We start from the raw sequence: 27,869 nt of genomic DNA on the forward strand, positions 1-27,869 counted from the left end.
TAAGTTTTCAAATTATTTGGGGAGAAGCAAAATTAAAAGTACTTTGACTTTAACTTATTTCAGTATTTTGAACACGTTGAAGAGGCTGTATGGGCAGTTGAAGCCTTGAAAGCATCAGGGAAACCAGTGGCGGCAACTCTGTGCATCGGCCCAGAGGGAGACTTGCACAGCGTGACCCCCGGCGAGTGTGCAGTGCGCCTGGTTAAAGCAGGTGATAGATTTTGATTGACTTGCAACTAGTGTGTCTTTTAAATGACATACAAACACAGGTCCATCTATGAATCACTGTATACTACTTTTGTTACAGGAAAATCATTCATTTACTTTCTTAAGAATGCTGATACATTATTGCGTCTCAAAGAGAAAAAATGTAAAAAAACAAAAAAACGTACACCCATCAGCCTTTTGAAAGGGGCAACTAGATCTACACTGAAGGTTTAATACCTAGAAATGAGAAGAATTTTGGTAGATCATAAAGAGTATTAGGACAAATTATGTTTTATTTTAAATTTATCTCAAGTTGAGGTCTTTAGATATTAATATCTTTCAAGACAGTTGCCCCCTTTGCCAAAGTTTTTCCATTTTCCATAAATTACTGGTATGCTTAACTTTTTGTAATTAGTATCATAAAATTTAAAATCCTTTGATATGAAATATTGAATATTCAATTTATCTTTTTCTATAATTTCCATCCCTAATATTGGGTTTCATTTCAGTTAGGGAAAATTCACAGACTGTTTTCAAAGCTGCCTCACTTTAAACCTGACGAATAGCACAATGTCTGTGGAAGAGTCTGACTCACTCTGTGAAGTAGAGATTTTGATCGGCTAGTCTTATCTGACCAATCAAAATTTAATTTAATTTCTCATCTTTATCCAACTCTTGATATGTCATGAGAGTTATTTCATATTTGTCACTAATAATTACAATTATTTAGGTTTAGGTTGACATTGTAGAACCCGAATTTCTGATTATAAATACGAAAAATGAGAAGAGCGCATCCCTGGTGGTCTGGTGGTTAAGAATCCACCTCGCAGTGCAAGGGGCACCAGTCTGATGCCCATCCTGGGAAGATCCCACATGCTGCACAGCAACTAAGCCCATGAGCCTTACCTACAGAGTCTGCACTCTAGAGCTGGCAAACAGCGACGACCGAGCCCACGTGCCGCAGCTGCTGAAGCCCATCCACCTAGAGCCTGTGCTTGGCAGCGAGCAATGGGAAAGTCTCAGTTGCTCAACCAGATCCAACTCTGAGACCCCGTGGACTGCAGCCCTCCAGGCCCGTCTGTCCGTGGGATTCTCCAGGCAAAAATACTGGAGTGGGTTGCCATTCCGTCTCCAGGGCACCTTTCCAACCCAGGGATAGAACCTGCATTGTAGGCAGATTCTTTACCGTCTGAGCCACCCCTGAAATGAGAAGCTGGCAACAAAGAGTAGCCCCTCCTTGCCACAACTAGAGAAAGCCAACATGCAGCAATGAAGACACAGTACAGCCAAAAATTAAAATTTAAAAAAAAAATGGGGGGAGAAACTAAGTTAACATGTTTCAAAAAGATCAGAGGAGGCCCTCATCCTCCCAGTTGTTAGCTGGCAGGGATTCTTGGCCCGTGTCTCATCCTTTCCTCACCCATCTATTCAGAGTTAGTGGCCACAGTGCTTGCTGTCACTGTACCCTATTTATATCCTTTATAGAACTTACCCAGATATCTCATTTGTTTATATCTTAAATGTCTGGGTCTCTCACTAGACTGTAAAATCCCAGAGGGCAGAGACTATGTCCGCTTGACTCAGCAATGAGTACCCTGTTCCCAGCATACCACCCAGCACATAAAGGCTCTTAGTATCCATCTCACAATCAAGTCCATCTTCCAGTGTTGTTAGTCCAACTTCCATATGTCCTTACATAGTCACTCCTACCCCAAGTGATCACTTCCTCCTCTCAGCAGCTTTAACACTTTCTATTTATACCACACATTTGTAGTATCCTCAGATGACATTTTTTCTTTTTTTTCCTTTTATGTCAAAAAGACATTTTCTAACCTGTGAGACTCTTAATAGGGTTCTGCAGTTACACAGAGGTAGAAAATTCAGTTTTAAACCAAGTGAAGCAGTCTCTTGACTGCAGAACTTCTCAGAGCCTTTGACATGTTCATATATATTTGCAGTCTCCAGGAAGGGGCTACAGTTGAAAAAAACAAAAAAGGCCACTCCTAATGTAATTGTTCATAGAACCTAATTTTCATAGAGCAAACCTTTGGAAACCCTGTGCTAAATTATAAAATCTTTGGTGTCCTATATTTATATTTCTTCATAACCCTTTACGAGGACCTTTGTGCCTAAATGACATCCAACAAATAGCCAACATATGATTAATTCATTAGTGTAATGAAGTCAAGAAAAGAAAGAGAAACTCTGACTACAGAATATCCAAAAAAAGAAAGTGGTCAAGATCCAAGTGACCCTGTTCAGTAAGCTGTTGAATATACCAGCCTGGAATCCAATGGAAAGGTCATGGTTAGAGAGAGAAGCTTGGGAGAGTTGTGTACGTAGATGGTGTTGAGAGCCTGGGGTAGAAAAGGAAGTGTAGACGCAGAAGAGAAGATGGCCCAATGGGATCCTGCGACACTGCAGGATTGAAAGGTTCAGCCTTGAGGAGGGGTTAGCACATAGCACTCTCAAAAAAGCAGCCAGGGAGGTAGGAGCAATACTCAGAGAACAAGAGAAGTTCTCAGAAGCCAAGAGAAGGGGAGTATTTGAAGGAGAGAGTGCCACTTGGATGAAAGTGGCTGAGACGTTGAAGCAGATGAGGACAGAGAAGGGACTACTGGATTGGCAAGATCGAGGTCATCAGTGCCCTTAACGAAAACTGATTCAGAGGAATGATGGGGAATGAGACCTGACTGGAACAAGAATGAAGAGCAAACTGCAGGCCCAGGCCTGTGAGGACTACTAGGATGTCTGCTACTGAACACTGAGATCATAGCGTGTAGCATCAGCTCTGCTGCTCTGGTAATGCAGATGTTGGTGTCACTCTCATTATAGCCAGAAAGATTCTTTCCTTTCCTTGTTCTTGATAACTGTATATCCAAGATGCAAAATCCTAGGCCGTGAGTTCATCCAAAAAAGTCCTTTTTGAAGGTGGAAACAACCCAAGTGTCCAACTAATGAATGAATAAACAAAATGCAGTGTGTGTGTGTGTGTATGCAATGGAATATTACTTAGCCATAAAAATGAATGAAATTCTGACACATGCTTCAATAGGGATGAACCTTGAAAACATTGTATTAAGTGAAATAAGTCAGTTACAAAAGGACACATATTGTATGATTTCATTTACATGAAAGTTTCAGAAAAACCTTTTCCTAAATTTCATTCTGCTCTTATGCCCAAGAAACTCAATAATGCTTTAAATTGGCCTGGTGAAAGGGAACATTGATTTATTCCTCAGATGAGTGGTATGGTCACCACAGGTGCCACTGGGCAGCTGGGAGTAGTGAAATATTATCGTGCTTTTCAATATAATGTCAAAGATTGAAAAAAATGACTATTAAAATTTGAAGTTAAAAAAACCTCTAATAATGTTTGGTTTTATTTTCCAAAAAAGATGGATAGCCAAGTGCTTATAAATGACATTTCAATTGTACCAGACTCTTCAGAGCACTTTTCAGAGAAAGCATTTGCTGCCTGTTAGTAGTCATTCTTGCCCAAGGGTAAGATAAGTTTGCAGGGACCAAATGCTATCCTTCTAATTCACCATACCAAATTAAAGCTCCCTGACTCAGAGCTGGCATCTGGTATCTGGTGAATCTCTAAAACTAAACTGTTCTTCCACTTGCAGGAGCTTCCATTGTGGGGGTGAACTGCCATTTTGACCCCACAATTAGCTTACAAACAGTGAAGCTCATGAAAGAAGGCTTGGAGGCTGCGGGACTGAAAGCCCACCTGATGAGTCAGCCCTTGGCCTACCACACTCCCGACTGCGGCAAGCAGGGATTTATTGACCTGCCAGAGTTCCCCTTTGGTAAGAAAGCCATTTCATAAATCATCTCAGGGTCTTCATGTTTGACAAATCCCAAATAAACCTCTGGCCATAGAGCTTTGTCATGGCAAAGCGATGGCAGCATGTCTCCTCAGCTCTTGGCCCTGCTGTTCTCCCTGCAGCCCCAAAGCTTTTAAATTAGACATTAGGAAACACAAGACCAGCAAGCAAAAAAGACCTCTGATCTAAAGGTAAAATCAAAGGTGAGTCAACACCCCGGTAGACAACCAGTTCATCACACATGGAGTTTGGTAAGAAGAATGCCCTCCTGAGCAGGATCAGTGAAGACTCTGCTTCTGGTTCTAGCTCTGTTGCTAAGTGGCAGAACCTTAGCAAAGTTCCTTAGTTCATCCAGATCTGAATTTTCTCATCAGATAAATAAGGTTAGGCCAAGTTATCACCAGTATACTTTTCTCTTATTTTGAATGCTGCTTGAATACTCTAGCTATATCTGAGTTGGGGGGGCGGGGCACAGAGGGAAGGTGCCATCACTGGGTTACAGTGCAACAGATTTGAATGAAGAGATCAAAGCAGATAATGTGAGGGGAACCCTTGCAGTCTGAGAAGAGGGATAAAGCTTGTATGGGAAGTGGGCGTGAGTCTACCTGGAGAATCAAGCCGGAGGTGAGCCTGGCCTGGCCAGCCTACTATTTCATTCTAGGGTCCTTATCTCATATTCTAGAGGGACTCTGTAAAATCATCAGTCTAGAAGAATCACAGAAGAATAGCGAGGCATTTGTGGTTTTATTGGTGTAGAAGAGATTATTGCAAAATTTAGTGTCTTTAAACAGCTAATTTTTTTTTTTTTATCTCATAGTAGCTGTGGGTCATGGATTTGGGAGTGCTTAACTCTAAGTCTCTTAATAGGCTGCACTACAGACTCTTACAAGGGTTATAGTCATCTGAAGGCCTGATGGGAGCTCTTTCAAGCTCTCTTAGTTAGCTGTTGGGAGTTGGGGTCAGTTTTTTGCTATCTGTTGACTGGACCGCTCAGTTTCTTGGCTCATGGGCTTTTCCACTGTGATATTTGAGCATCTCACAGTGTGACCACTGGCTTCCCCTGGGATGAGTGATCCAAGAGAGAACAAGACAGAAAGCCTAATGTCTCTAATGATCTAGCCTCAGAAGTCACAAGCCATCCCTTCCACCATACTTTATCGGTCTCACAGACCAGCCTGATACAATGCAGGAAGGATCCCACAGGGATGAGACCATCAGAGGGCAGAGATCATTGGGGGTCATCTTGCAGTCCTGCTGTCACAGCTGTTTAAACTGGGCCTGTCAATGCAAGGTAGCGAATCATTTTTAAAAGTTAGGAACTAAAAATTTCTTCTCAGAAATATAAGATCTTATCTAATTCATTTACTGAAAATAACATTTATTGTAGCTATTTATTTTGAATATTTTTACTGAAGCAGAGCATCATTTATTACAGGACTGGAACCCAGAGTTGCAACCAGATGGGATATTCAAAAGTACGCCAGAGAGGCCTACAACCTGGGGGTCAGGTACATAGGCGGGTGTTGTGGATTTGAACCCTACCACATCAGGGCAATTGCAGAGGAGCTGGCCCCGGAGAGGGGATTTTTACCACTGGCTTCAGAAAAACATGGCAGCTGGGGAAGTGGTTTGGACATGCACACCAAACCCTGGATTAGAGCCAGGTAAGAACCTTAAACTGTATTTGCCAAACCAAACTCACACAAACTATGAATACATCCAAGTGAGGTCATTACAAAAAGTACCGCCAATTTGCAGTGTAATGTCAAAGAATCACTTAGCCTCTTCACATTCTCTCACAAAAATATTTATAACTTTAGCTTTACGGAGTGATTTCTGAAGAAAGCTTTAAGAATATAGAATATAAATAATGTAAGTTGCAACAAAATGTGATTTCACACTCTTGGAAAGCACCAGCTATGTGGTGGACACTAACAGTGAATCAGTTGTTAGGATTCAAGTACAAATATTAATTGCTTATTCTGTGCCAAGCACGATCCTTGGAGCTGGGAAGACAGTAGTGAATGAGATTAAAAAAGGTCTTTGCTCTCAGAGCTTACATTCCATGGGGGATGAGGAACAACAAACAAATAGATTTTCACATCAGGCAATGTGCAGGGTACTAGGAATACAGAAATGAAAGGCTGCAGTCACTGGCTCAGAGCCTCTCACAGTCTACTGGGGGAAATGGAGAAGAAAGCTGATGTATTATACTGTAGTAGAGGCATGGATAAAAAAAGTAACAATGAAGTGAAGAGAATAACTATCTCTACCTAATAGATGATGTAGAAGAAGGGACTTTGGGGCTAGATTTTGAAGGGCTAGGTAGATTTCCACAGAAGAAGGAAGTGGGTAGAAACTGCCCCCCAAGCAGAGGCAGCAGTTTCGGTCTCTCTGACCAACATTAGTTCAACAAAACTGTGTCATACACTGTTATAGATGCCAAAGGAGCAAGCTGGACAAGGCACAGGCCTGTCTCCAAGTCTAGTAGGCAGAGAGACAAATAGCCAAGTTCACCTGACATAGTCAGTTAAGGATGAAGATGTACACAGGTGCTGGGGGTCCGCGCTAACGGCCAACAGGGGGAAAAGCAGGAGAGCTGGTGAAGGATTTCCCACAGAGCTAGCATCTGAGCTGAGTTCTGAAGGACGAGTTACATTGCCAGGCAGGAGAACAGCCGAGAGGGAAGCACTGGGTGGGAGTGCCAAGAGAACGGTATGCTGAGACATTAGAAGTCTGAGAACCTCAGATTCAGAATTTGGTAGGAGACACACATCCAGACAGGAGGTGGCCTCTGTTCACACTCACGAGGTCTGGAAGACCTTATCTCAAGGCAGTGAGGAGCCTGAAGGGTCTGAGACCAAGTTCAATTTGTAAGTTTCAGTAGCCTGGAGACAGGGAAACCTATGAGGAAGTCTTTTCTGCAAGAGACCAGACCAGGCAAGGCCTGGAACTAGGAGCTGATGGAAATAGCAAGGAGGCAGAGGCGGGATCTCCGGGTTGAGGGTGCAGACGCAGCACTGGCTTTGGGAAGAGCAGCAAACGTGGGCATAGGTGGCTCAGGAGGCAGAGCCAGAAAGTGAGGACGGGGAGGCGACATAACTTAGAAAGTGTCCTTGTTCCAAATCCTTAGCTTTTGAACCTATGTGCACGTGAAAAGAAGGAATTCAAAGTAATTTTAGACCTACAGATTCTGAGGAAAAAGAAAAGATAGATGTGTTTCAGAGGACACACTCTCGAGAGTCCAAAGATGGCAGGTTCTAGCTCAGCCTAGAGACAGACCCTCAGGCTTCTGTGTGTTTTGCTCACCCAGGGCCAGGAAGGAATACTGGGAGAATCTTCGGATAGCCTCGGGCAGGCCGTACAACCCTTCCATGTCAAAGCCGGACGCCTGGGGAGTGACCAAGGGAACAGCCGAGCTTATGCAGCAGAAAGAAGCCACAACCAAGCAGCAGCTGAGAGAGCTCTTCGAAAAACACAAGTTCAAGTCTGCACAGTAGCCTCAATGGAAACCATTTTTAGTGACTTCCTCTAGGCTTGGGCCACAGTTCCAAAACTAAGGAAAAAATGGTTAAAAGGCAGTGGTTATACAAATGCCAGCTTACACGTCAAGATTGATAGGAACTAAACAAAATAATTATAAATAACACCTGACAATTTTTTAAAAGTATGCATTTAAAACTTGGAAGCAAAATGAATAACAAGTAAATCTTAAACAGGTTTACCAAACACCCACCAGGTACACAGTATTAAGGAAATCACTGTGGCCAAGAAAAAAATAATTTGGACATTAGTCCTACTTTAAAATTCTCACAGGCTGGCAGGGAGGATGAGATGTGAGCTGTCATAAATGGTGTAGCAACCGGACAAGTAAGACAAAGTGCTATACGAAAGTGGCTTTCAAGCTTTTTGGAAATGGCCCTTAATAAGAAACACAATTCATATAATGACCCGGTAAGGCACATGTACAACCACTGAAATAAAATGTGATCCATTCTGGTATTTTTAAATTCTATTCCTTTCTGCCCTATTTCATGAATAAAATATGCTGGTTAAGGCCTTTTAAATTGATTTTATGACCATTAATTGAAAACCACACATTGAAAAAACACTGCTAAGGGACATTTCAGCTATAGGGACTTTGCTATTCCTTTATATTTCTCCTTAGAAAATCAGTCCTATGGGATCAGATCAGTAACCATTCAAAGCTCAGAGTCCTGCTGTCAAGAGTTCCAGAGTTGTTCCCTCTTTTCTGACCCATTTCCACCACTAAGAAGCATTCAGACCAATGGGGAGGCCAAGAAGGGATTGGTACCAGGCTCTCTCCATTCTGCTCTAGGCTTAAATGCCTCCAGTCAGTAAGGCTAGGGAACAATGGTCTTGAAATGGCAATCCACTCCAGTAAGTCAGACATGAGTAAGCAACTGAGCACAAAAAGATCTAATAAAGAAAAAGATTTTCCAAACTCTGTCAGGGTTTCCTAGATTGAGAACTATATTTTCCCCTGGTAATACCTACTCTGAAAACTCAAGCCTGAAGATGTAAGATCACTGGAATAAATGACTACTCATTGTATTAGAAAAGAGTTCATGCTTCTTTCTAAACATTCTTGGATTGGTGTGGCTGCTTTGAAACCCTTAATTTCTCAAGCTATTAAAAAAAAAAAGACCAATAAGACTATATTGGATGTATTTGATTCTTAGTTCTGTTCTATAATTTGCTAAGTCTTATATGAAATTTCTATATCCCAGTTTCTATTTAAAAAGACACAAGTACGCTTAAGTTTTAAAGGAGAAGTCAGCAGTATTTAAAAGGAAAAGAAATTTCCAGAATTTTCTGAGAGAATTAGAAATCCACCTCTTATCCTACAATGCACAGAAATAGAACCAAAGGTGCATGTGGCTGAGGTGAAATAAAAGAGTGAATGTCCTTACTCCCTTTTTTTTTTAACCAAATTTCTATCTATCATTCTAAAATCAGTTCAGTATTTAATACTTTCATTCATAGATGATAGATACTTCTATTCAATCTACTATTACATTGGGTTAGCCAAAAAGTTCATTCAGGATTTTCCATAACATCGTACAGAAAAATATGGAGAAATTTTTTGGCCAACCGAATACTACTGTGTAAGATGCATGCCCCTTTAATATTCTATTCAGAACTTTTACTGCCCCACAAAACATTGTAACCCCTAAGTATTAATTATTCTTAATATCCTTTGATTTAAAAAATATTTGCCTCAAAGGAAATACACTGAAGCTACACTGGAATGAAACTGTGTGTCAACACTGCCTCCTAGTGACATATCTCATATTTTGGAAAAAAAAATTTTTTTAATTCATCCCTCCACCAAGTACATTCATTTTATTTCCAGAAATTTTGTTCATTAAAAGGGAGGTTCGTTCAACATTTCTCACTGGTCAAGATATTTTTATGGAATCAAGACCAGAGAAACCTTAGAGATCAAGAGTCTAAACTCTCCCTTTTAAGGATAAGATTCTAAAGGCAGGATGCCAAATCAGGAAGGACTTGTTAGTCTAAGGCTGCCAGGAAAGATGGCTTTAGCTTAGATTCTTGGTGTAAGGAGAGTGGAACCAGGACAGACAGTTCACAAAACTAAGGAGTTCAGCCTCCTGCCAAGAAATAAAGATCCCTGCATTACTCAGAGTCAGTGTAAACTCGCTGAGTGAACTGTTTGTAGTTTATGTCCTGATACTTATTCACACTGTAGCAAAGTGCCTTTGAGTAAGGGAGCCAAGCCAATGCAGACCTAAAATGGAGGAGACTCCTGAGAGTCCCTTGGACTGCAGGAGATCAAACCAGTCAATCCTAAAGGAAATCAACCCTGACTATGCATTGGAAGGACTGGTGCTGAAGCTACAATACTTTGGCCACCTGATGCGAAGAGCTGACTCATTAGAAAAGACCCTGATGCTGGGAAAGATTGAGGACAGGAGGAGAAGGGGACGACAGAGGATAAGATGGTTGGATGGCATCACCAACTCGATGGACATGAGTTTGAGCAGGCTCTGGGAAATGATGAAGGACAGGGAAACCTGGCATGCTGCGGTCCACGGGGTCGCAAAGAGTCAGACTTTACTTAGGAACTGGTCAGCAACAACAATGGAGACAGAACTGGACAGGAAGAGATCCAAAGCGTCAGTTCCCAATTTCTCCAGAGGAGGGCAGCAAGGCATCAGCTGGGAATGCCAGAGGAGCCATATTTTTGCTTTGAACTGGAGCTGTTTCATCGGAACAAACTATAACATTGAATGGCAGAAGCAGCTGTAGCTCTCTTTAATTTGTTTTGATCAGTTTTTCCCTAAGATACATGGATTTTTGGCTCACATCCTGGACAACCCACCCAGTGCGGAAAGCTTTATCTCTCTCCACACAGCTCCTCTTTTTTTTTTTTCCCCAGGGGTCACTGTTCCCGGTTTTGAGCACACTGGCTGTCTGAGAGCACTACCCAGACTGTTTTCTCAAACAGCCTTCCTGTTAGTCAATAACATCCACTCAGCCAGTCTGGAACCTTCCGTAAGTAACCTGCCAGGTGGAGAATCCTGATTCTTACCCAATTAAGGGGGAAGGAGTCAATTTGAAGAGAGAAAAACAGGGTCCCAGGAAGTGCTTCCAGAGTAGTCTGTCTGAGAATGTGTTAACTATAGAGTTAGAGATAACCAGGCCCAGTGTTTCTAAACATCTTCAGGAACAAATGAATGTTTAGCGTTTGAACAGAAAACGACTGAAAGGCAGCCAAATACAGACTTCTCACAGATGGTGACAGGAAGAACAGGGTCATTTGGCCAAAACTGGTGGGAGTGTGGTGAGGGAAAGTAATAGCTAGAAAATGCTTCCAGTTTTCCAGCAGCTGGAGGCTCTGTTGGCCTTGGAGATGAAAAATTAAGGAGATGGAAAGTGAGAGAGACAGATGTCATCATTTGTGCTGCTGTGAGCTACAGACATAATGCCAAACCATTTGTGCACAGCCAAACAAAAGAGGTTAATTTATATGCCACTAAATCAAACGCACAATCATTTTATCACATGCTTTGAGTGACAGATTTGTGAATGTTCCCCATGTAAATTTTTACAAGTGCATTTTCAAGGGAAACAGCGTACTTTTAACAAAAATTTATTTTCCCAAATGCCTAAAATATTTTTAGCAGTCATCACTTATATGCAAGCTATTGTACCACTTAAAAATGATTCCTATTTGTTCCTTCAAGCAGGTTCAGTGAGACCTCTATTTGGCCCCATTCTGCGGTTATTCGTTCCAGCTTACTACATGGCCTTGAAAGGAAAGGGCTGAATATCTTTGAAAATAGTTCAAACTTTTCCCCCAATTCAGCTTGGCCATCTTTCCAATTATTTTGACTTAATGAGATTTTACTGTTCTTTGGAAAGGTTAACATCCCAACATATAAATTGGCTGAGTGGAACACAGTCATCTTTCCCCCAAACACTTCTGCAATGGAATACAAAAAGCAGTAAATAAATTCAGAATCAAGAATTTTGGGTGCAAGCCCTAGCTTTGCCCTACCTCATTTTGCAATGTTGAATAAATCACCCTGCTTCTCTGAACTTCAGTTTTCTCATCTGAAAGGTGTGTGTGTATGTGTGTGTTTAGTTGTGTCCAACTCTCTACAACCTCATGAACTAGAGCCCGTCAGGCTCCTCTTGTCCATGGAATTTTCCAGGCAAGGATACTGGAGTGGGTTGCCATTTCCTCCTCCAGGGGATCTCTCCAACCCAGCGATCAAACAGGGATCTCTTGCATCTCCCTGCATTGGTAGGCAGATTCTTTACCACTAGTGCCATCTGGGAAGTCCCAACTATACCATCAAATTAGAAACATAAAATTGTGGAGTTTTTAAAGCAAGGTATTAGAGATTTAATAGCAACAGCCTCATCATTGTCAACAAATATTTACTGAGTGCCACTAGTGGCATGTTTCCAGCAGACTTAGTTGTTAATTAATTATTCCCCTGACTAAACAGATAGCAGACGAAAACAAACAACACTGTTCAGAGGGCAGGGAAAATGTTACTAGGCTAGAATCAGCCTGGCACTGGGAATGAAAATGTCATTTTTCCCCATAGGTACCTGCTTCCTAGGGAGATTTGGGCCTGTGGTTTCTCACATTATGCACTGTTTCTGTTTTCAGGACTTAGAGGTCTTTGTAGGATGGCATAAGCATAAGCTATGGAAATTCTAGAAACCATCAAGTGGCTAATTCTTGTTTAGAATTCTTCATCTCCCTAGGAAAGAGAGAACTGTCTTCTCATGTGTTATAAAAAGATGATGAAGTCTGGAAGCTACAAGCCTCAGAACTTTTTCCCTTCATAAAATCATTCCCAGAAGCGTGACTATCCCCGGATTCATATCTCCAGCCTGGACCATGCCCAGGAACATGCCCTTGACATCAACCTGATATTTAGACCCAAGCAGATCGCTGCCCTGAGCCCCTTCCTGTGGTTGTCCAGGGAGAGTCCCCCAAGTCTGTTTGACCTGGTCTGCATGGGTTCTGGTCACCAGAGACACCTTCCTCAAAGTTTTCTAAGCCTCTCTGTAGTTGTTCGGAATGCTCAGGGCCAGCAGTGCCATCTGGGAGCGCTGCCCCCAGCCTGGACACAACGGCACAGGACCCAGTCCCGGCTTCTTTCCTGTGAGGGGCTCAGTGACAATCTACATCTCTTTCCCCAGATGTCCCCGCTTCCATCCCAGCCTGGCACCGACCAAGTGCTCCAGGGAGGCGTGGGACTCTCATTGGCCTCAGTTCCAGGAGGGGCACCTGTTGTCAGGAGGGCTCCCGCTGGAGGGTGCAGTGTCTGAACAGGTGAGGCCAGGCTGCCCAGCACAGAGCAGACCGCATGCGACTCACGTCAGACACAGGACAAGTTCTGGACTCTGGGCCGCCACCAGAGGTCCACTGTCAGCCCTCGCTTTGAGCGGCCTGTGGGGACCCGCATTTATTCTCAGCTGTGGGGCTTCTGGCCTCAGCCCAAGGTAGGGGCGAGGGGACACAGTCCCAGTGGGCAGCAAGCAAAGCAAACCAAAGACGCTAAGATCATGGCATCCGGTCCCAGCAGCAGCAGCAGCCGGGTTAGAGACAGGTGCTCTCAGCCCTGAGCATCCGTCCACAGACATGGCCACTCCCTCCTCACCACCCCAGGCGCCCAGGGGTCACCCCGCCCCACAGGCTCCTCCAGAGGTGGCCATGCCTCAGCCTCTGAGGAGCTCGCAGACACTGCTCCACAAGGTCAGCGGGCTGCACCCACCCATACCCCTTGGCCTCTGATGGACATGGCCCTGGCCTGGCCTCCCAGGTTGGTATGAAGCGGTGCCAGATGAGGGAGGGGGGTCCCCAGGAGAATGGCACCTCTCCTCCAGCTCTGCCTCCTGTGGAGGTGTGGAAGGGGGGAGGGCACAGTCAATGCTGAGAGAGGTCGTATTCTAGGAGGGCACTGTGTAGGGCTTAACTATGTAATTGGAAGAGGCCTTCCCCTAAGTTATATTCATGACAGTGAATTCACCACAAAAGAAACTATCATTCAACGTGCCCACATGAGACATGCACTCGTGGTCACTGTCCACGAAGCACAGCACTCACCTCCAAAGAGGCGAGGAAGCCGGTATTCACTGGCTGTGCCGTGGATGATGTAGTGTCAGGAATACGGATGTAGCCAGCATTAAATAAGTGATATTAGGGAGCCACAGACACAAGATCTTATTATTCAACACAAACGGTTTCCAAAGAACCATGGCATTCAGAGCAAGAATAGCGCTGCTTTCTATTTATCTCAATGGAAGATGTGAAACTAGTACATTTGCCAAAGAAGAACAAAGAGAGAGGGCTCCTGTTCCTCAGGAGGAGGAGACAGTTACTTCACAGAAGTACTGCTTTTCAATGCACTGTTCTAAATCACATGGCAGATCACCACACCTCACATGGGCCCATAAATCTTTAAATATATTTTAAATCCATACATTTTTAAAATAAGATGGCTTACATATGCAGGTATCCCATAAAAACATTTCCCAGAGCCCTCAAGTCCTAGGTGCAGCCCGTACCTGAAAACCAGGTCCTGATCTCATCTTGCCTTTTCCCCATAAATCTGACCTACCCCCAGAATCTGCCATATTAGAACACGGCGGCTCCATATTCTAAGATTTTGATCAAGTCAAAATCCTTGACTCCTCTCTTTCGCACATGTTCACTTTCAGTCCATCAACAAAGCTTGTCAGACTTACCTTCAAAATACATATCTCTTTTCACTTCCTTCCCATCATTACCTCCCTGGGCCAAGTCACCTTCATCGCTCACCTTGACTATAACATAGTAAGCTTCTTTAGCAGTTGCTATGCTTCCTCCACAGGCTCCCGCAGACCTAGTCTCCACAGACTATCACAAACGACTCTTTTAAAAACTAAGTAGATCATGTCACTCCCCAATTCAATTGCTTCCTGTCACAGACATTGAGTTTTGCCTCTCAGATGCCCTTTCACGGAAGGACAGAGTGCCCTGCTCTAGGTTACATGACCACAATGCCCAGCTCCTTCAAGGTCAAAGCTGCAGATGGATTCTTTGTTCAAGGTCAGACCTTTCCTGGGACAACCTGCGCCTGGTATCTGAGCAGTACAAGGGTATAAAAGCCTGATGTATTGACCTGACAAAGGACAACTTTGAACAAAGGACCCCAGAGGACAGTGTTCTCTCCAGCACTCACCCCTGGGTGGGCCAAGGCATTCTTGGCTCTTCATCACAACTCAGTTTCAACCTCAACCCAGTCCTCTCTCCTCCTCCTGTTTCACCGGTGTCATACCTGCACTGTAGTCTGGAGTTTCCGCCTGTCATTCCTGCTCCCTCTCCCCTTTGACTTCCATGAGCATTTCCACTCCACCTGACCCCTGAACCTTGCAGTTCTATGTCCTGTTGGCTTCTGATTCCCAAAGGACCCAACAGTGACTCGTTTGCCCTCACCACCCCGTGTAAAACATCAGTGCACTCTCTACTCTATCCCCCTTACTCTGCTTATTTTTATCAATGGATCACCACGTGTCATACTTTTTTTTTCCCTCAAAAAATATTTGTTTTTTCATCTTCTCCCCACAGACTAGAATACAAGCTACTCAGAGACTTGACTTTGTTTACTTCCATACCCATATGCCTAGAATAATGCCTTGGATGTAGTAAGAGCTCAATAAATATCTGATGAATGAAAAAACAAATGCATTTTGGGGAGGCCCCTGCTAGAAAGAAGAAAACTTAAATTGCTGCAAAAATAATTCAGTGTCTTCTCTCAGACATATAGGGAAAATTTTAGGAGCTGAAAATTTTTGAGATGTGCCTGTTACTTTCAAATTTGAGTCTAGAACCCAGGGGCCCAGATTCCCATATTCATTTTGCCTCCAAGCACATATGCTGCTTCAAATATCTGTTGAGCACTATCTGTGAGCCAGATGGAGCTGAGCACTTGGAAATACAAAAATGAAAATAATACCACCCTGCCTTTGGTCAGCCTCGGGCCAGTGATGGAGACAGACAAGAATTCACCAAAGGAACTAAGGGCTATTACAAACGTGACAGTGGATGCTATGGAGGCCCAGAGAAAAGTCACTTAAGCCAGCACTGAGGAGGGCTAAACTGCCCCAAGGAAGCCCTGAGAAACATCTCCAACAGCCCCTAAGCTCACTTCTACCTCAGTACCTTTGCTCTGGCTGTCCCTACTGCCTGGAGCATGGTATCCTCTAGATTTTCACATGGTTGTACCTTCATGTCTTGGATCAAATGCCACCCTTTCAGGGTGCCCTCCTGAACACCTGAAGTGCTCCAACTACACCAATCCTGCCTTCCCTTACACTTTGACTAGATGCTCTGTCAAATAATCTTATTTTTGTCCTTCATAGCACTTCACAAGACCTGTTGATTGATTGACTGATTATGTATTGTCTATCTCCTCCATCCTGTGCTGTAAGTCCTCTGAGAACAAGCACCTTGTTTGTTTTGCTTTCTGCTCTGCAATGCAGGAGACCCCGGCTCAATTCCTGGGTCCAGAAGATCCACTGGAGAAGGGCTAGGCTACCTACTCCAGAGTTTCTAGGACTTCCCTGGTAAACAATCTCAGGTAAAGTTCAGCTGGTAAAGAATCTGCCTGCAATGCAGTAGACCCTGGTTCGATTCCTGGGTCTGGAAGATCCCCTGAAGAAAGGAATTACTACCCACTGCAGCATTCTGGCCTGGAGAATTCCATGGACTATACAGTCCATGGGGTCGCAGAGTCGGACACGACTGAGTGACTTTCACTTCACTGGCTGCAGTGCCTACAAAGGGGCCTGGCACATACGGGGGGTTCAACAAGTATGTATGAACAACTGTGCACTGTGCTGTGCTTAGTCGCTCAGTCGTGTCTGATCCTGTGTGACCCTGTGACCTGTAGCCGCCAGGCTCCTCTGTCCATGGGGTTCTCCAGGCCAGAATACTGGAGTGTGTTGTCATGCCATGCTCCAGGGGATCTTCCCAATCCAGGGATCGAACCCAGGTCTCCCGCATTGCAGGCAGATTCTTCACCATCTGAATCACCAGAGAAGCATGAACACTTGGGTAGAAAAGTGGATAAAAAGACGTTGCTTCAACAGAGACACAAAGAACAACTAGTAAGTCAGGGTTGGGTGAGAGTGAAGCAGCGCCAGAAGGAAAGCTTTTGCAAAGAAGTGGACTATCTTTCTCCCCAGCCAGGGTCCCAACATCAAAAATCTTCAGGTCTGGGGGATAGAATATGGGGATTCAGACAATATTGGGGGATTCATTATAACATTCTCTTTACTTTTATATTCTGGAATTTTTCATAATAAACTAAAGATGAATTTATGCTTTTGAACTGCTGTGTTGGAGGAGGCTCTTGAGAGTCCCTTGGACAGCAAGGAGATCCAAACAGTCCATCCTAAAGGAAATCAGTCCTGGATATTCACTGGAAGGACTGATGTTGAAGCTGAAACTCCAATAGTTAGGCCACCTGATGCAAAGAACTGACTTTTTGCAAAAGACCCCGACGCTGGGAAAGACTGAAGGCAGGAGGAGAAGGGGGATGACAGAGGATGAGATGGTTGGATGGCATCACCGACGCTATGGACATGAGTTTGAGCAAGCTCCGGGAGTTGGTGATGGACAGGGAGGCCTGGTGTGCTCCATTCCATGGGGTCACAAAGAGTCGGACACGACTGAGCAACTGAACTGAAAGAAACAAAAGTCTTGGGGCTGCGAGGGTAGGAAGCAGCTACATTTTAAGCCCAAAGGTGGGACCTGGGGTAAACTGAAGGGAGCAGACTCCATGCAAAGACATTCAGGTTTCATTTTTCCTCCCCACACTCTGGTGTGGGCTGAACGAAATGAGCCAGAAGTCAGTCAGTTCGTGAACCCTGGACAGCACGGGCCATGTCATGGGTCCTAAACAACCTATTTGCTCGATTCTGAAAAACTTTACAAGAAATTTCCAACAGTCTGGAGACCAAGTCTCAGAAATATTGAAGAATCAGGCTCTTTTCTAAGACCTCACTTGTGCTACAGCTCTGTCTAGGGCACACTGCTCATTTCCCTACGAGGAGACAATAGAAAATATGTATTTTTTTTATCTGCTCCCAGTCCCTGGAACACAACCTCTGAAAACGTGTCATTTCTTAGGTGAAAGGAGCACCTGGAGCATCTTTTATATTGAAGGGACTCTATTGCAGGGACTCTTCATCTATTGCAGGGATTCTGGGTGGCTCCCAGATGAAAGACGGTCAGCAGAAAGATCAAGTTGTGATTAGAAACTTGGAGTTTTCATCACCAGCCCCCATGCTCCAGAGAGAGGAAAGGGCTGGAAATGGAGTTAATAACTAATCAGGCCTTCATGAGGAAGCCTCTGTAAAAACATGGAGAGTTTCTAGATTGGTAAATACGTCCACTTCGGGAAGGTGATGCACCCCAGCTCCTCGGGGACACAAGCTCCTGCGATCAGGACCCTCATCTGTCTCCTTTATCTTATCCTTCAATAAACCAGTAACCATGTTTCCCTGAGTTTCGTGGACCACACTACCGATTTAATCAAGCCCTAGGCAAGGGAGTCATGAAAACCTCCAATTTATAGCCAATCCGTCAGAAGCACAGGTAACAACCTGGCCTTGTGACTGGCATCTGCAGGGGGTGTGGGGGCAGTCGTGTGGGACAGAAGCCTTACCCTGTGGGATCTGACCCTATCTCCAGAAGGCAGAATCAGGACTGAGTGAAACTGTAGGATCCCCCACCCTTATCCCAGCTGGTGTGACAGAGAATTGCTTGATGTGGAGAAAAGCCTCCACGCGTTGACGATCAGAAGTGAAGGGTTTTGTGTGAGGAGTAAAGGAGACACAGAGGAAAGAAAGGATTGCTGGGGCAAAACTGAGTTTTCCTCACAGCTCCCTTCTCCCAGGCTCCGTGCCGGGGAAGCGAGTACACACAGCTGCTCTAAACGCCCCACTGCAACTTCCAACCGTCACTGTCCCCCACTCCCTTCCTTCTGAGGTCCATGCCCTCCAACCCCCACCCCACCCCGCTTCCCATCCTTGTTCCTTCCACCTCCAGCCCAGGTCGCCCCACCACCATCAGCAAGGGCTCCCGCCTCTCCTCACAGGACTCTTTCCCTGCGACCTCAGCCTCCAGTCAGAAAATGGCAACCATCCATGAAGGCGACCCAGCCGACAGCCCCATCGCCCGCATGGGTCCGCAGAACTGCTCTCAGCCACGCCTGGAACCCCGGGTTACCTTCAGGCCTGACGTCTTGCTCTCTGAGTGCTACCACAGCGCCGCAAGAGCAGCCCGCAGAAAGGCAGCCATTGCTGCAGCTCCGCGCCTCACCTGTGACCAGACCAACGGTCCGGCCCCGCCATTGGCTGGTGCTGCAGTGGGCCACGCCCACAAGCCGCCCGCTGTTAACCAGGGGCCCTTAATGAGGTGATCCCGACAATGGTCAGGGTGGTGGGGCCGTAAGGGCCGGCTGCTGGCCGCCTCCCCGGGGCCCTCCGGTCTGCTCCCGGCCTTGGGTCAGTAGGTGAGCTGGGGGACCCAGGAACAGGCTAGGGGCTGTGTCCTGCAGGGCTCCAGAGCCCTCACCAAGGTCACCCACTGGTGCATCCCAGGCCTGAGGCAGTGGGGAACCTCTTCCCATCCTTGTCTCCGCGACCCTGCTGTCTGCCTGGGTCCCGGTCTCTCCACACACGCCAGTCTGGGTGGCCTGAGGGCCAGTTGGGTTGGGTGCCCAGCTCCTTTGGTTGATGACAGCGGGGCAGGGCCTGGGCTTGAGGGAGCTGCCAACTGAGATCTGCCTCCTCTCAGTCAGGACCTGGACCTTGGAGGATGACAGGTGTGCCTCGGGACCTTGCCGTTTTTTTTCAGAACAGAGAGTAATATTTGTCTGATAGAGATTTACAGGAGTAGCATTTCCTGACCTCAAGAACAAAGCATGTGACACCAAGAAGTTTGCAGCAACTACCCACACCCCTTCCTCACCTTTCCTAGAAAAGGGCTTTGCTAAAAGCTTTCAGGGAGTTTGGGTTCTTAAGGCATGAACCACCCATCTCCTTGCATGGCCCTGTAATAAAATTTTCTCTGTTCCAAACTCTGATGTTTCGGTCTTATTTGACCCCATTGTGCGTCGGGCACATGGACTTGGGTTTTCAGTAACAGGAGCAGCCTCCCCCCTGAATCCAGGGCTCAGTCAAGTTCTCTACATCTGGGATCTTCAAGATCTTGAATTCTCATTTTCTTTTCAATCTACCAGCATCCATCTCACTTCACTTTTTTTCCTTATGTACAGTGGTGTTCTGTAACCTCAGCTAAGTGTTAGAATCACTTGGGGAGTTTCTGCGGCTCAGGAAGACTAATCTGCCTTAATCAGTGACATCAGATGCTCTGGGGGAGGGACACAACCATAATTATTGCGGAAGGTTTCCCAGTTGATTTCAGTGAGTGGCCAAGGTGCAGAGCCACTCGGTGCTCCACCTCCTGAGCTTCATTGCTTTAACCACTTCCTGACCTGTACCTTCACTTCCCTCTTCTCTGCCTGGGGGCAACCCCACCACACACTTTGTCTATTCCTACAAGGAAGCTGAGAACTCTGCTGGAGGAAAATCACAAAACCACCCGCTTTCTCTGGAGGACTAGTCTGACATAAGGCACTAAGCTGGTGGGATTTGAAGCATCCCAGAAAGAGTCATTCTTTTGGGAGACACGCTTACTTCTTTAGGCAATAATCTTACCAAGCGCATGTCATCAGGAAAAGTTACAAATGTAGGAACAAGATTCCATTTGCAAGTAACAGTAACTCCATGAGTTATAGCAGCAGGATGGTGTGCGTTTTTTTAACTGGTTTTGTTTGAGTTTTTGTTGCTGTTTTGTTTGGGGTTTTAGTTGTTGTTGTCTGTCTCACTGTGTGGCATGTGGGATCTTAGTTCCCCGATCAGGGAATGGAAGCCACGTGCCCTGCGGTGGAGTCTTAACCATTGGACCACCAGGGAAGGCCAGTATGCGTTTCTGGTTGAGATATAGTGTCACTCATGTTAGCAGAATAATGCAGGGATCACAGCAGAGTCAGTGCTGTACTGAGAAGAGTTATGAAAGGCTTGGAGCTGAAATAAAGAGGGACCAGTTGCTAACTAGAAACCTCTGCCCTCCCAGGGGCTAGAGAGACCAGGCTGGTTTGCCAGGTTCTATCGTGAGAAGATCTAAGAAGAGGACTTCTCCTTTGGGGAGAAAAGATAAGGTTTCATCAAGAGAGACTCTGGTCTCAGGACTGGCGTCCTCTCCAAAGTTGAGGGAAGGGAACTCAATAGAACTGCTCCAAGTTGATGGGTGTCTAAAAGAAAGAGAAGTTTGACACCCCAGGCCCTGTTTGCATGACTGGTGAGCATTGGTCTTACTCCACCTCAGATACTAGTAGGGGAGTAAGCATGGAAGCCCAAGATGTGATGGTGGGATCAGAAGGCGGGGTGCAGTGGACACACTTGCAGGTTCCCAGTCCCTCACGATAGAGCATGAGCCCCTCACCTCCTCCTAGACCCCAGAGTTGGGACCACAGAAGGTACGCAATCAGAGGTGGCAGGCTTATCAAGGACCATCAAGGGGTGAAGCAGAGGAGCTCTGGGTGCAGAGGAATGCTGGGGGAGACTTCAGGCCTGGGGTCACCAGACCTCTCACAGGCTTCTTCCTGGGAACAGTCTGGACTTGAATTCCTAAAGAGTGCCACCTGGAGTGAGAAGACATCTTCACCTCAGGAGACACCTCCCTTTTCTCCTTCCTCTCCACATGCTAGAAGGGTCCACTGTGGAACAAGCAGGGCTTCTGTGAGAGAACAGTGCACCCCTCCATCACTCACATGCACAAACACAGATTCACACACAAGTCACTGGGGCCATGAGCCTCATGTGTGCTGAGAGAATGGGGAGACTTTTGGATCACACTTGAAATTTTCAAGTGAATCAGAATCTGATTGACAGTTTGGATACAATGTTCTTTCCTGATCCAAACAACCATGGCTGGGCCATGAGTCATCTAATCTAATAATGGCTCCCAGGTTGCCACCCTGTGGATGAGGGAGTCAGATGTATGACAGGCAGAGACACGGTGAGTGTGGCTGACACCTCAGGGGTTGTCCTCTGTGGTTGCTTTCCTTCCTGACTAGAAACTGGGAGACATGAAAAATACTAAGCTCTGAGAGGCTCAGGGATGGATGCTGCAGGCGGGGAGAAAGAAAGAAAGATGCAACAGAGAGAAGAAACTAAAAGACACAGTCCTCCTACCTATGTATGCATGCTGTTACTTCAGCCGTTTCCAAATCTTTGTAGCCCGCCTGTGGGGCTCCTCTGTCCCTGAGATTCTCCAGGCAAGAATACTGGAGTGGGCTGCCATGCCCTCCTCCAGGGGATCTTCCCAACCCAGGGATCGAACCTGCGTCCCTTATGCCTCCTGCATTGGCAGGTGCGTTCTTTAGCACTCAGGCCACCTGGGAAGCCTCTACCTAAATATAGCCAGCCCTAAACCCAGCCTTGAGCCAGCTTGTTCCTGCTTGATTAGTTTTCTTCCTATAACTTCCACGTTTTCCACTACAGGCTTCACGGTTCATTATCTGCTTTATTTACATGACCCCCCGCAGAAATCATCTTTGACTAATATATTACCAGAACGACACGTTACTACATTACAAACCAGAAGAGAGGTAAAGCCCACAGAGAAAACAAAATGTCTGAAGGGACATTGAGAAAGTTAGAAAAACTAAAAAATGATTGCTCAGACACATGAAAAGAAACAGGGGTGGGGAGTATAAATGCCTTAAGGGGCTAGGACAAAAAACCAGAATTCTGTCTGTCATGTCTTATGCCTGGAAAATGAGGGTGATACACAGCACTATCATGAAACATACGTACTATTACAGAAAAGTGACTCCAGGTGACTGCCTGGAGGTACTCACCTGTCGGAAGCATGTGACTGTCAAGATGAATCAGAGCTATGGAAATTAACCAGTGGGTACACTGTGGGCAGAAATATGTTTTAGAGAGAAAGACTGTAGCCTTAGATTTGTGGGTAGGAGTAGACATGCTGGGAATGAAAACCAGAGCTAAGAAAGAGAACAAAACAAACTCCTAAATATTCTCTTGTACAGTTCAGAAGCTGGGCTTAAGTTTTTCAACAGGACAAGAGTTGGGAAGTACCAACTTTACCTAAAATACTAACCCAACCTAAAGAATGGTTTAAAAGAAATTTTGCATGTGAAAGGAAGCATAATTAGAACTGATGACATTTATTTTAAAGGAGACTTTAAAGTATATTTCCTCAAGCACACTCAGGACTGGATTAATGGAACTAGGTAGAGTGATTAATTAACAAATCTGCTCTCTAGTACCTAGACTTTCTTTACGTTTCCAAATTTTAAAACAATATCCTTTTGAAGGATTAAGAGCAAGGAATAGGATTCAGGTCAATGTAATGAATATGTTAAAATAACCAAAGCTTAAGCAATACAGGATGTGGGATCCCAACAATGCTGTTTTGCAATAAAGGCGATCAATCCCAGACGTAAGCCCTTCTGGCTTCCAGCATTCCCATGAACACACTGTTGGTGGTGTCCTGGAATCACCAGAACAATGAAAGCGGAGGCAGAGGGAGGGGAGCAGACAGATGGGGATCCCAGGAAAGATCCTGGAACCGGAGCTTGGACTCTTCACCTTAGAAAGGTGCCCCCTTAGTGCTGCCATTCCAGCCCCCAAACTGGCACAAGAAAAGTGCTCTAACAATAATATGTCCTCCATGGCCCTTTAAGCTCTCAACAAGGCATGATGTCTTGGTTGCCCATTCCCCCCTGGGAATTTTAAAAAATGTGAAGTGTTTTTCCCACTGAATCTCACTATTTCTATGGAATTTTTGGATTTTCTAGGACTCATTTTGTGTGATTTAGAGGGATTCTATCATAATTCTCACCCTGTAGACTGCTGGGAAAAAAAAAAACTTGATGGAAAAAATGTTTAAATACACAGGAAGCTTTCTGAAAGTGAGATCTATGACTTCATTGAGTAAAAAAATGGATAAAGAAATATTTTGAAAAGTACTTGGCATTAGAATGTACTAAATATTGTGACTAAAATTGTACCTTTGAGAATAACCTGTTCTGCTCACCATATAATTCTGTTTACAGATAGTGTGTCAAAACATTTGTTATTTGTGCACTCATTCGTTGACTCAATTGCATTTATTGAGTGTCTACCCCTAAGTGCAGACACCATGCCAGGTGCTGGGGTGGAGGAGGGAATAAAAATAGTGATAAAAATAACTACCATTTCTTGAGTGTTTATTACCTGACTATCTCCTGAAGCCCCACAGTAACACTAGGAACTACATATTATTATTTACATTTCCCAGAAGAGGACACTGAGGCTTGCGTAAAGCCACCTAGACCGAAAGGATAGAGCAGGAGTTAAGCCAGAGGTGGCCCTGTCACCTGCCACTCTTAATCACATGTCCACGCCTTCCTGCAATAAACTACTTAGTTTAAAATCAGTTCAAAATCCCAAGCAGCCAGTACGTTATTGGCACATGGTAGACTCTTAATAAATATTTTCTAGATAAATTGAAACTGAGTCACCAAATTTGTGTTTTAATTTTAGTTTGTTTTTATAAGAGTGTGTTACCCACTTACTCTGCTTGGTAGATGTGACTATAGTGAAAGTCGCTCAGTCATGTCCAACTCTTTGTGACCCCACGGACTATACAGTCCATAGAATTATCCAGGCCAGAATACTGGAGTGGCTAGCCTTGCCCTTCTCCAGGGGATCTTCCCAACGCAGGGATCAAACCCAGGTCTCCCGCATTGCAGGTGGATTCTTTACCATCTGAGCCACTAGGGAAGCCCAGATGTGATCATAAAGAATCTTACCAAATGCTTGTAAATATTGTGTTGGTCACCCTTAAAAACTCTTACCACAGTTGTCAATTGTGAGGCTCCTGGATAAATAGATCCTGAGAATAAATTGGAATATTTTAGAAGTTGATATGGTGTAATTGTAGAATTATGATGTAACTCTAATTTTCTTTTCCCTCTACAGATTATTCATATTTTGGTCTTGACCAAAGTTGCTGGAGCTTTACAAGCTAAGTTAAATTGAGCATTTTTTAATGCCATTTGCAACAACATGGATGGACCTACAGATTATCACAGTAAGTGAAGTAAGTCAGAGGGAGAAACATAAATATCATATGAGATCACTTATATGTGGAATCTAAGCAATGATACAAATGAACCTATTTATTAAACAGAAACAGAAGCACAGATATAGAGAACAGACTTGTGGTTGTCAAGGGGTAGGGTGGTGGGGAGGCAGATATATTAGCAGATATAAATGAGTATATGTAGAATGGATAAACAACAAGGCTCTACTATATAGCACAGGGCACTATATTCAGTATCCTGTGATAAACCATAATGGAAAAGATATCAAAAAAGATGTACAGATGTATAACTGAATCACTTTGCTATACTTCAGAAACTAACACCATGTTGTAAATCAACTACACTTCAGTAAAATAAATTTTTAAATGATAATTTTTTTTAATTTCAGCTTTTTTCAAAAACGAAAAACACTACTTGCTGTTAGAGAGAAGGACCTGGTAGAGGGTTTGGTATGAGGACAACTGGGTCTCATCACGGAGGTGCAATGGGCTAGTGGTATGACCATTGAAAAGTACACCCCAAAAGCTACTTCTGAAGTGGGTTCAGATGAATGATCTTCCAATTGTATGGTGACTCCAGGACTTTTCTCTTCCATGCACAGACAGAGGTGATTTTAAGAAAATCAATTTCAGATCCTCACCTTGAGTTTGAAAGGACTGTTTATACAATAGTGGTGGTTTGGTCCCTAAGTCACGTCTGACTCTTGCAAGCCCATGGACCATCGCCTGCCAGGCTCCTCTGTCAGTGGGATTTCCCAGGCAAGAACACTGGAGTGGACAATAATTGTGTCTAAAAACACACCTGTGGTCCAGGTATTTGTGAGTTCTCCTCCCACCTTTCCCTAATAATCACTCCCCCACCAGAAATAAATTTAAAGCACACCTTTCACTCATCCCAAATCTTTCTACACTGAATTGTAAAACCTGAAATTATCCTGAGACGTCAAAACATCTGAAGCCGCAAACACAAGGAGATTCCTAAACACTGGTGCTGAAAAAGTAAATGACTTTAATGGTTGATTAATAGTTCTGCAAGTCAGCTGGTTCCTAATTCTTTGCTATTAGTGTAACTGAAGTAGGATATGTTAGCTAGCAGGGCATTAATAATAATAATTCCTGGTGATATAGCATTATATAATTTCTGATGTAAAACTTGGAAGGAGTCCAGGGGATTGAGTAATAGTGCTATAACAAAGTATTCTTCTTTCCCATCTGCTTACTTATTTGAAAAAGATTTCTTAAACTTATGTCTATAAAAAAGTAAGTAGGCATAGAATTGATGCTAAACTCTGCCTCATCCTACCAATAAATAATATTCAAACATGCATACATAAGCTAATTGAAAAACCAGTTCAACTCATTTAATAAAGAAATGTATTTCTAGTAACATTTTACTTTTCATAATTACATATCAAAATTTGTCATATATTTATCTTTTGATCACCTAAATAGCAATAGTAATAATAACTCAATCTAAGAGAAATGCTAAATATTTTGAACTTGTTATTACAACAGAAACTTTAACTTACATTTAAATGTATAAACATGTTTTTATGGTAGAAAATTTGATGGGTCTATCTACAGAAGATGTTCAGACATAAGAATAAATGACACTGAGGGGAGAGGAGGAGTAGAATGAGAATACAGATTTAAGGAAGAAAAAGAAACTTTATAGTATTTTCTACTATCTAAGAAGAGTTCATTAATACATTTCTAAAAGGAATAAAGACAGGAATCAAATTGATTTGGTATTTTGCTTCCAATTAATACAGTTTGCTTTTTAAGGTATCAATTAAGTTAATAATGCATCCTTTGAAAATTTTAAAATATATAAACTTATGATTTAAAAAATTAATAACTTGAAGATGTATGAGAGTGTCAACTCTCTTGATTTGTTTTTACTTTATAATAGAACAAGAAAGTTAGAAAGCTGTTATATTATGGATCTATAAAGAAAGCTGAGGGGCGCGGGGGGAAAAAAAAAAAGAAAGCTGAGTGCTGAAGAATTTATGCTTTTGAACTGTGGTGTTGAAGAAGACTCTTGAGAGTCCGTTGGACTGCAAGGAGATCCAACCAGTCCATCCTAAAGGAGATCAGTCCTGAATATTCATTGGGAGGACTGATGCTGTAGCTGAAACTCCAATACTTTGGCCACCTGATGCAGACACCTGACTCATTGGAAAAGACCCTGACGCTAGAAAAGATTGAAGGTGGGAGGAGAAGGGGATGACAGAGGATGAGATGATTGGATGGTATCACCGACTCAATGGACATGAGTTTGAGTAAACTCCGGGAGTTGGTGATGGACAGGGAGGCCTGGCGTGCTGCGGTTCATGGGATCGCAAAGAGTCGGACACCACTGAGCAACTGGACAGAACTGAACTGAGTCCCACACAAATTCTAAAGAATCTGGCTATACTTCTTTGAAATTTCTAGTCAAAGAAATGTGCACATTGTGACAGTGGGTAAAAACTGCCATTTCAGAAAATTATCCTATTAACACAATTGGTGCTCCTAACACTTGCTATACCATCAAGCTTAATTAAAGTGGCTCTTATGAGAGATCAACATTCATAAATTCCAAGAACAAATTTGAGAGATCAACATCAAATCCTGCGTAACTTTCTTTCACTCATTCAGTCAACAAACATTGAGCCCCTCTCCTAGGCCAAGCCTGTGGGAGACTCTGGGGGCCCAGTGGAACAGTCAGGGGCCTGTGTTCCCTGTTAGCTCCATGGCAGAGGGGGAAGACCATCTGCAAATGGTTGGCACATAATAAGGTAAGCTCAGATTGTGATTAGTGTTGAGGAAAATGAAAACCAAGGGAAGTGATAACAAGTAATTGAGGAGGGGAGTTGAGGGGCATTGACTGCAGCATAATGCAACTTAAGCTTCAGAGCTCTTCATCTGTGCAAGCCAAGTCCAAGCCCCTGGAGGGACTGTGATGCTAGGCTAGTGTGAAGGCACATGCATGCACACACACCACACACCTGGAAACAAAAACACTTCTTAGAGCCCATTTACCAAAAAAAAAAACCTAATAGAGACTGCTAAAATTTTGTTGTTTTAGTTTAGTCGTTAAGTCATGACCA

At 44.1% G+C, this 27,869-nt stretch overlaps 1 protein-coding gene and 1 long non-coding RNA gene across 6 annotated transcripts in view; one reads left to right on the forward strand and one right to left on the reverse strand.

Annotated features, from left to right (window-relative positions):
* The window catches only part of BHMT (betaine--homocysteine S-methyltransferase), a 22,346-nt gene extending 14,235 nt beyond the window's left edge, over positions 1 to 8,111 (forward strand). For 4 of the 5 annotated variants that reach the window (XM_020897768.2, XM_070468602.1, XM_020897769.2 and 1 more), the window contains 4 exons: positions 64 to 211; positions 3,840 to 4,022; positions 5,476 to 5,704; positions 7,354 to 8,111. In XM_020897768.2, the coding sequence (XP_020753427.1) occupies positions 64 to 211; positions 3,840 to 4,022; positions 5,476 to 5,704; positions 7,354 to 7,540 (747 nt within the window). In that variant the 3' untranslated portion in view covers positions 7,541 to 8,111. The remainder of the gene's footprint in view (positions 1 to 63; positions 212 to 3,839; positions 4,023 to 5,475; positions 5,705 to 7,353) is intronic. The other variant, XM_020897771.2, reaches the window with a different exon arrangement.
* The window catches only part of LOC139035548 (uncharacterized), a 22,141-nt gene extending 3,184 nt beyond the window's left edge, over positions 1 to 18,957 (reverse strand). The window contains exon 1 of the long non-coding RNA XR_011488123.1: positions 18,826 to 18,957. This is a non-coding gene — a long non-coding RNA (uncharacterized lncRNA). The remainder of the gene's footprint in view (positions 1 to 18,825) is intronic.
* Between the last annotated feature and the right edge of the window lie 8,912 nt (positions 18,958 to 27,869).

Source organism: Odocoileus virginianus, chromosome 6, assembly GCF_023699985.2.
Source record: "Odocoileus virginianus isolate 20LAN1187 ecotype Illinois chromosome 6, Ovbor_1.2, whole genome shotgun sequence".
NCBI lineage: Eukaryota > Metazoa > Chordata > Mammalia > Artiodactyla > Cervidae > Odocoileus > Odocoileus virginianus.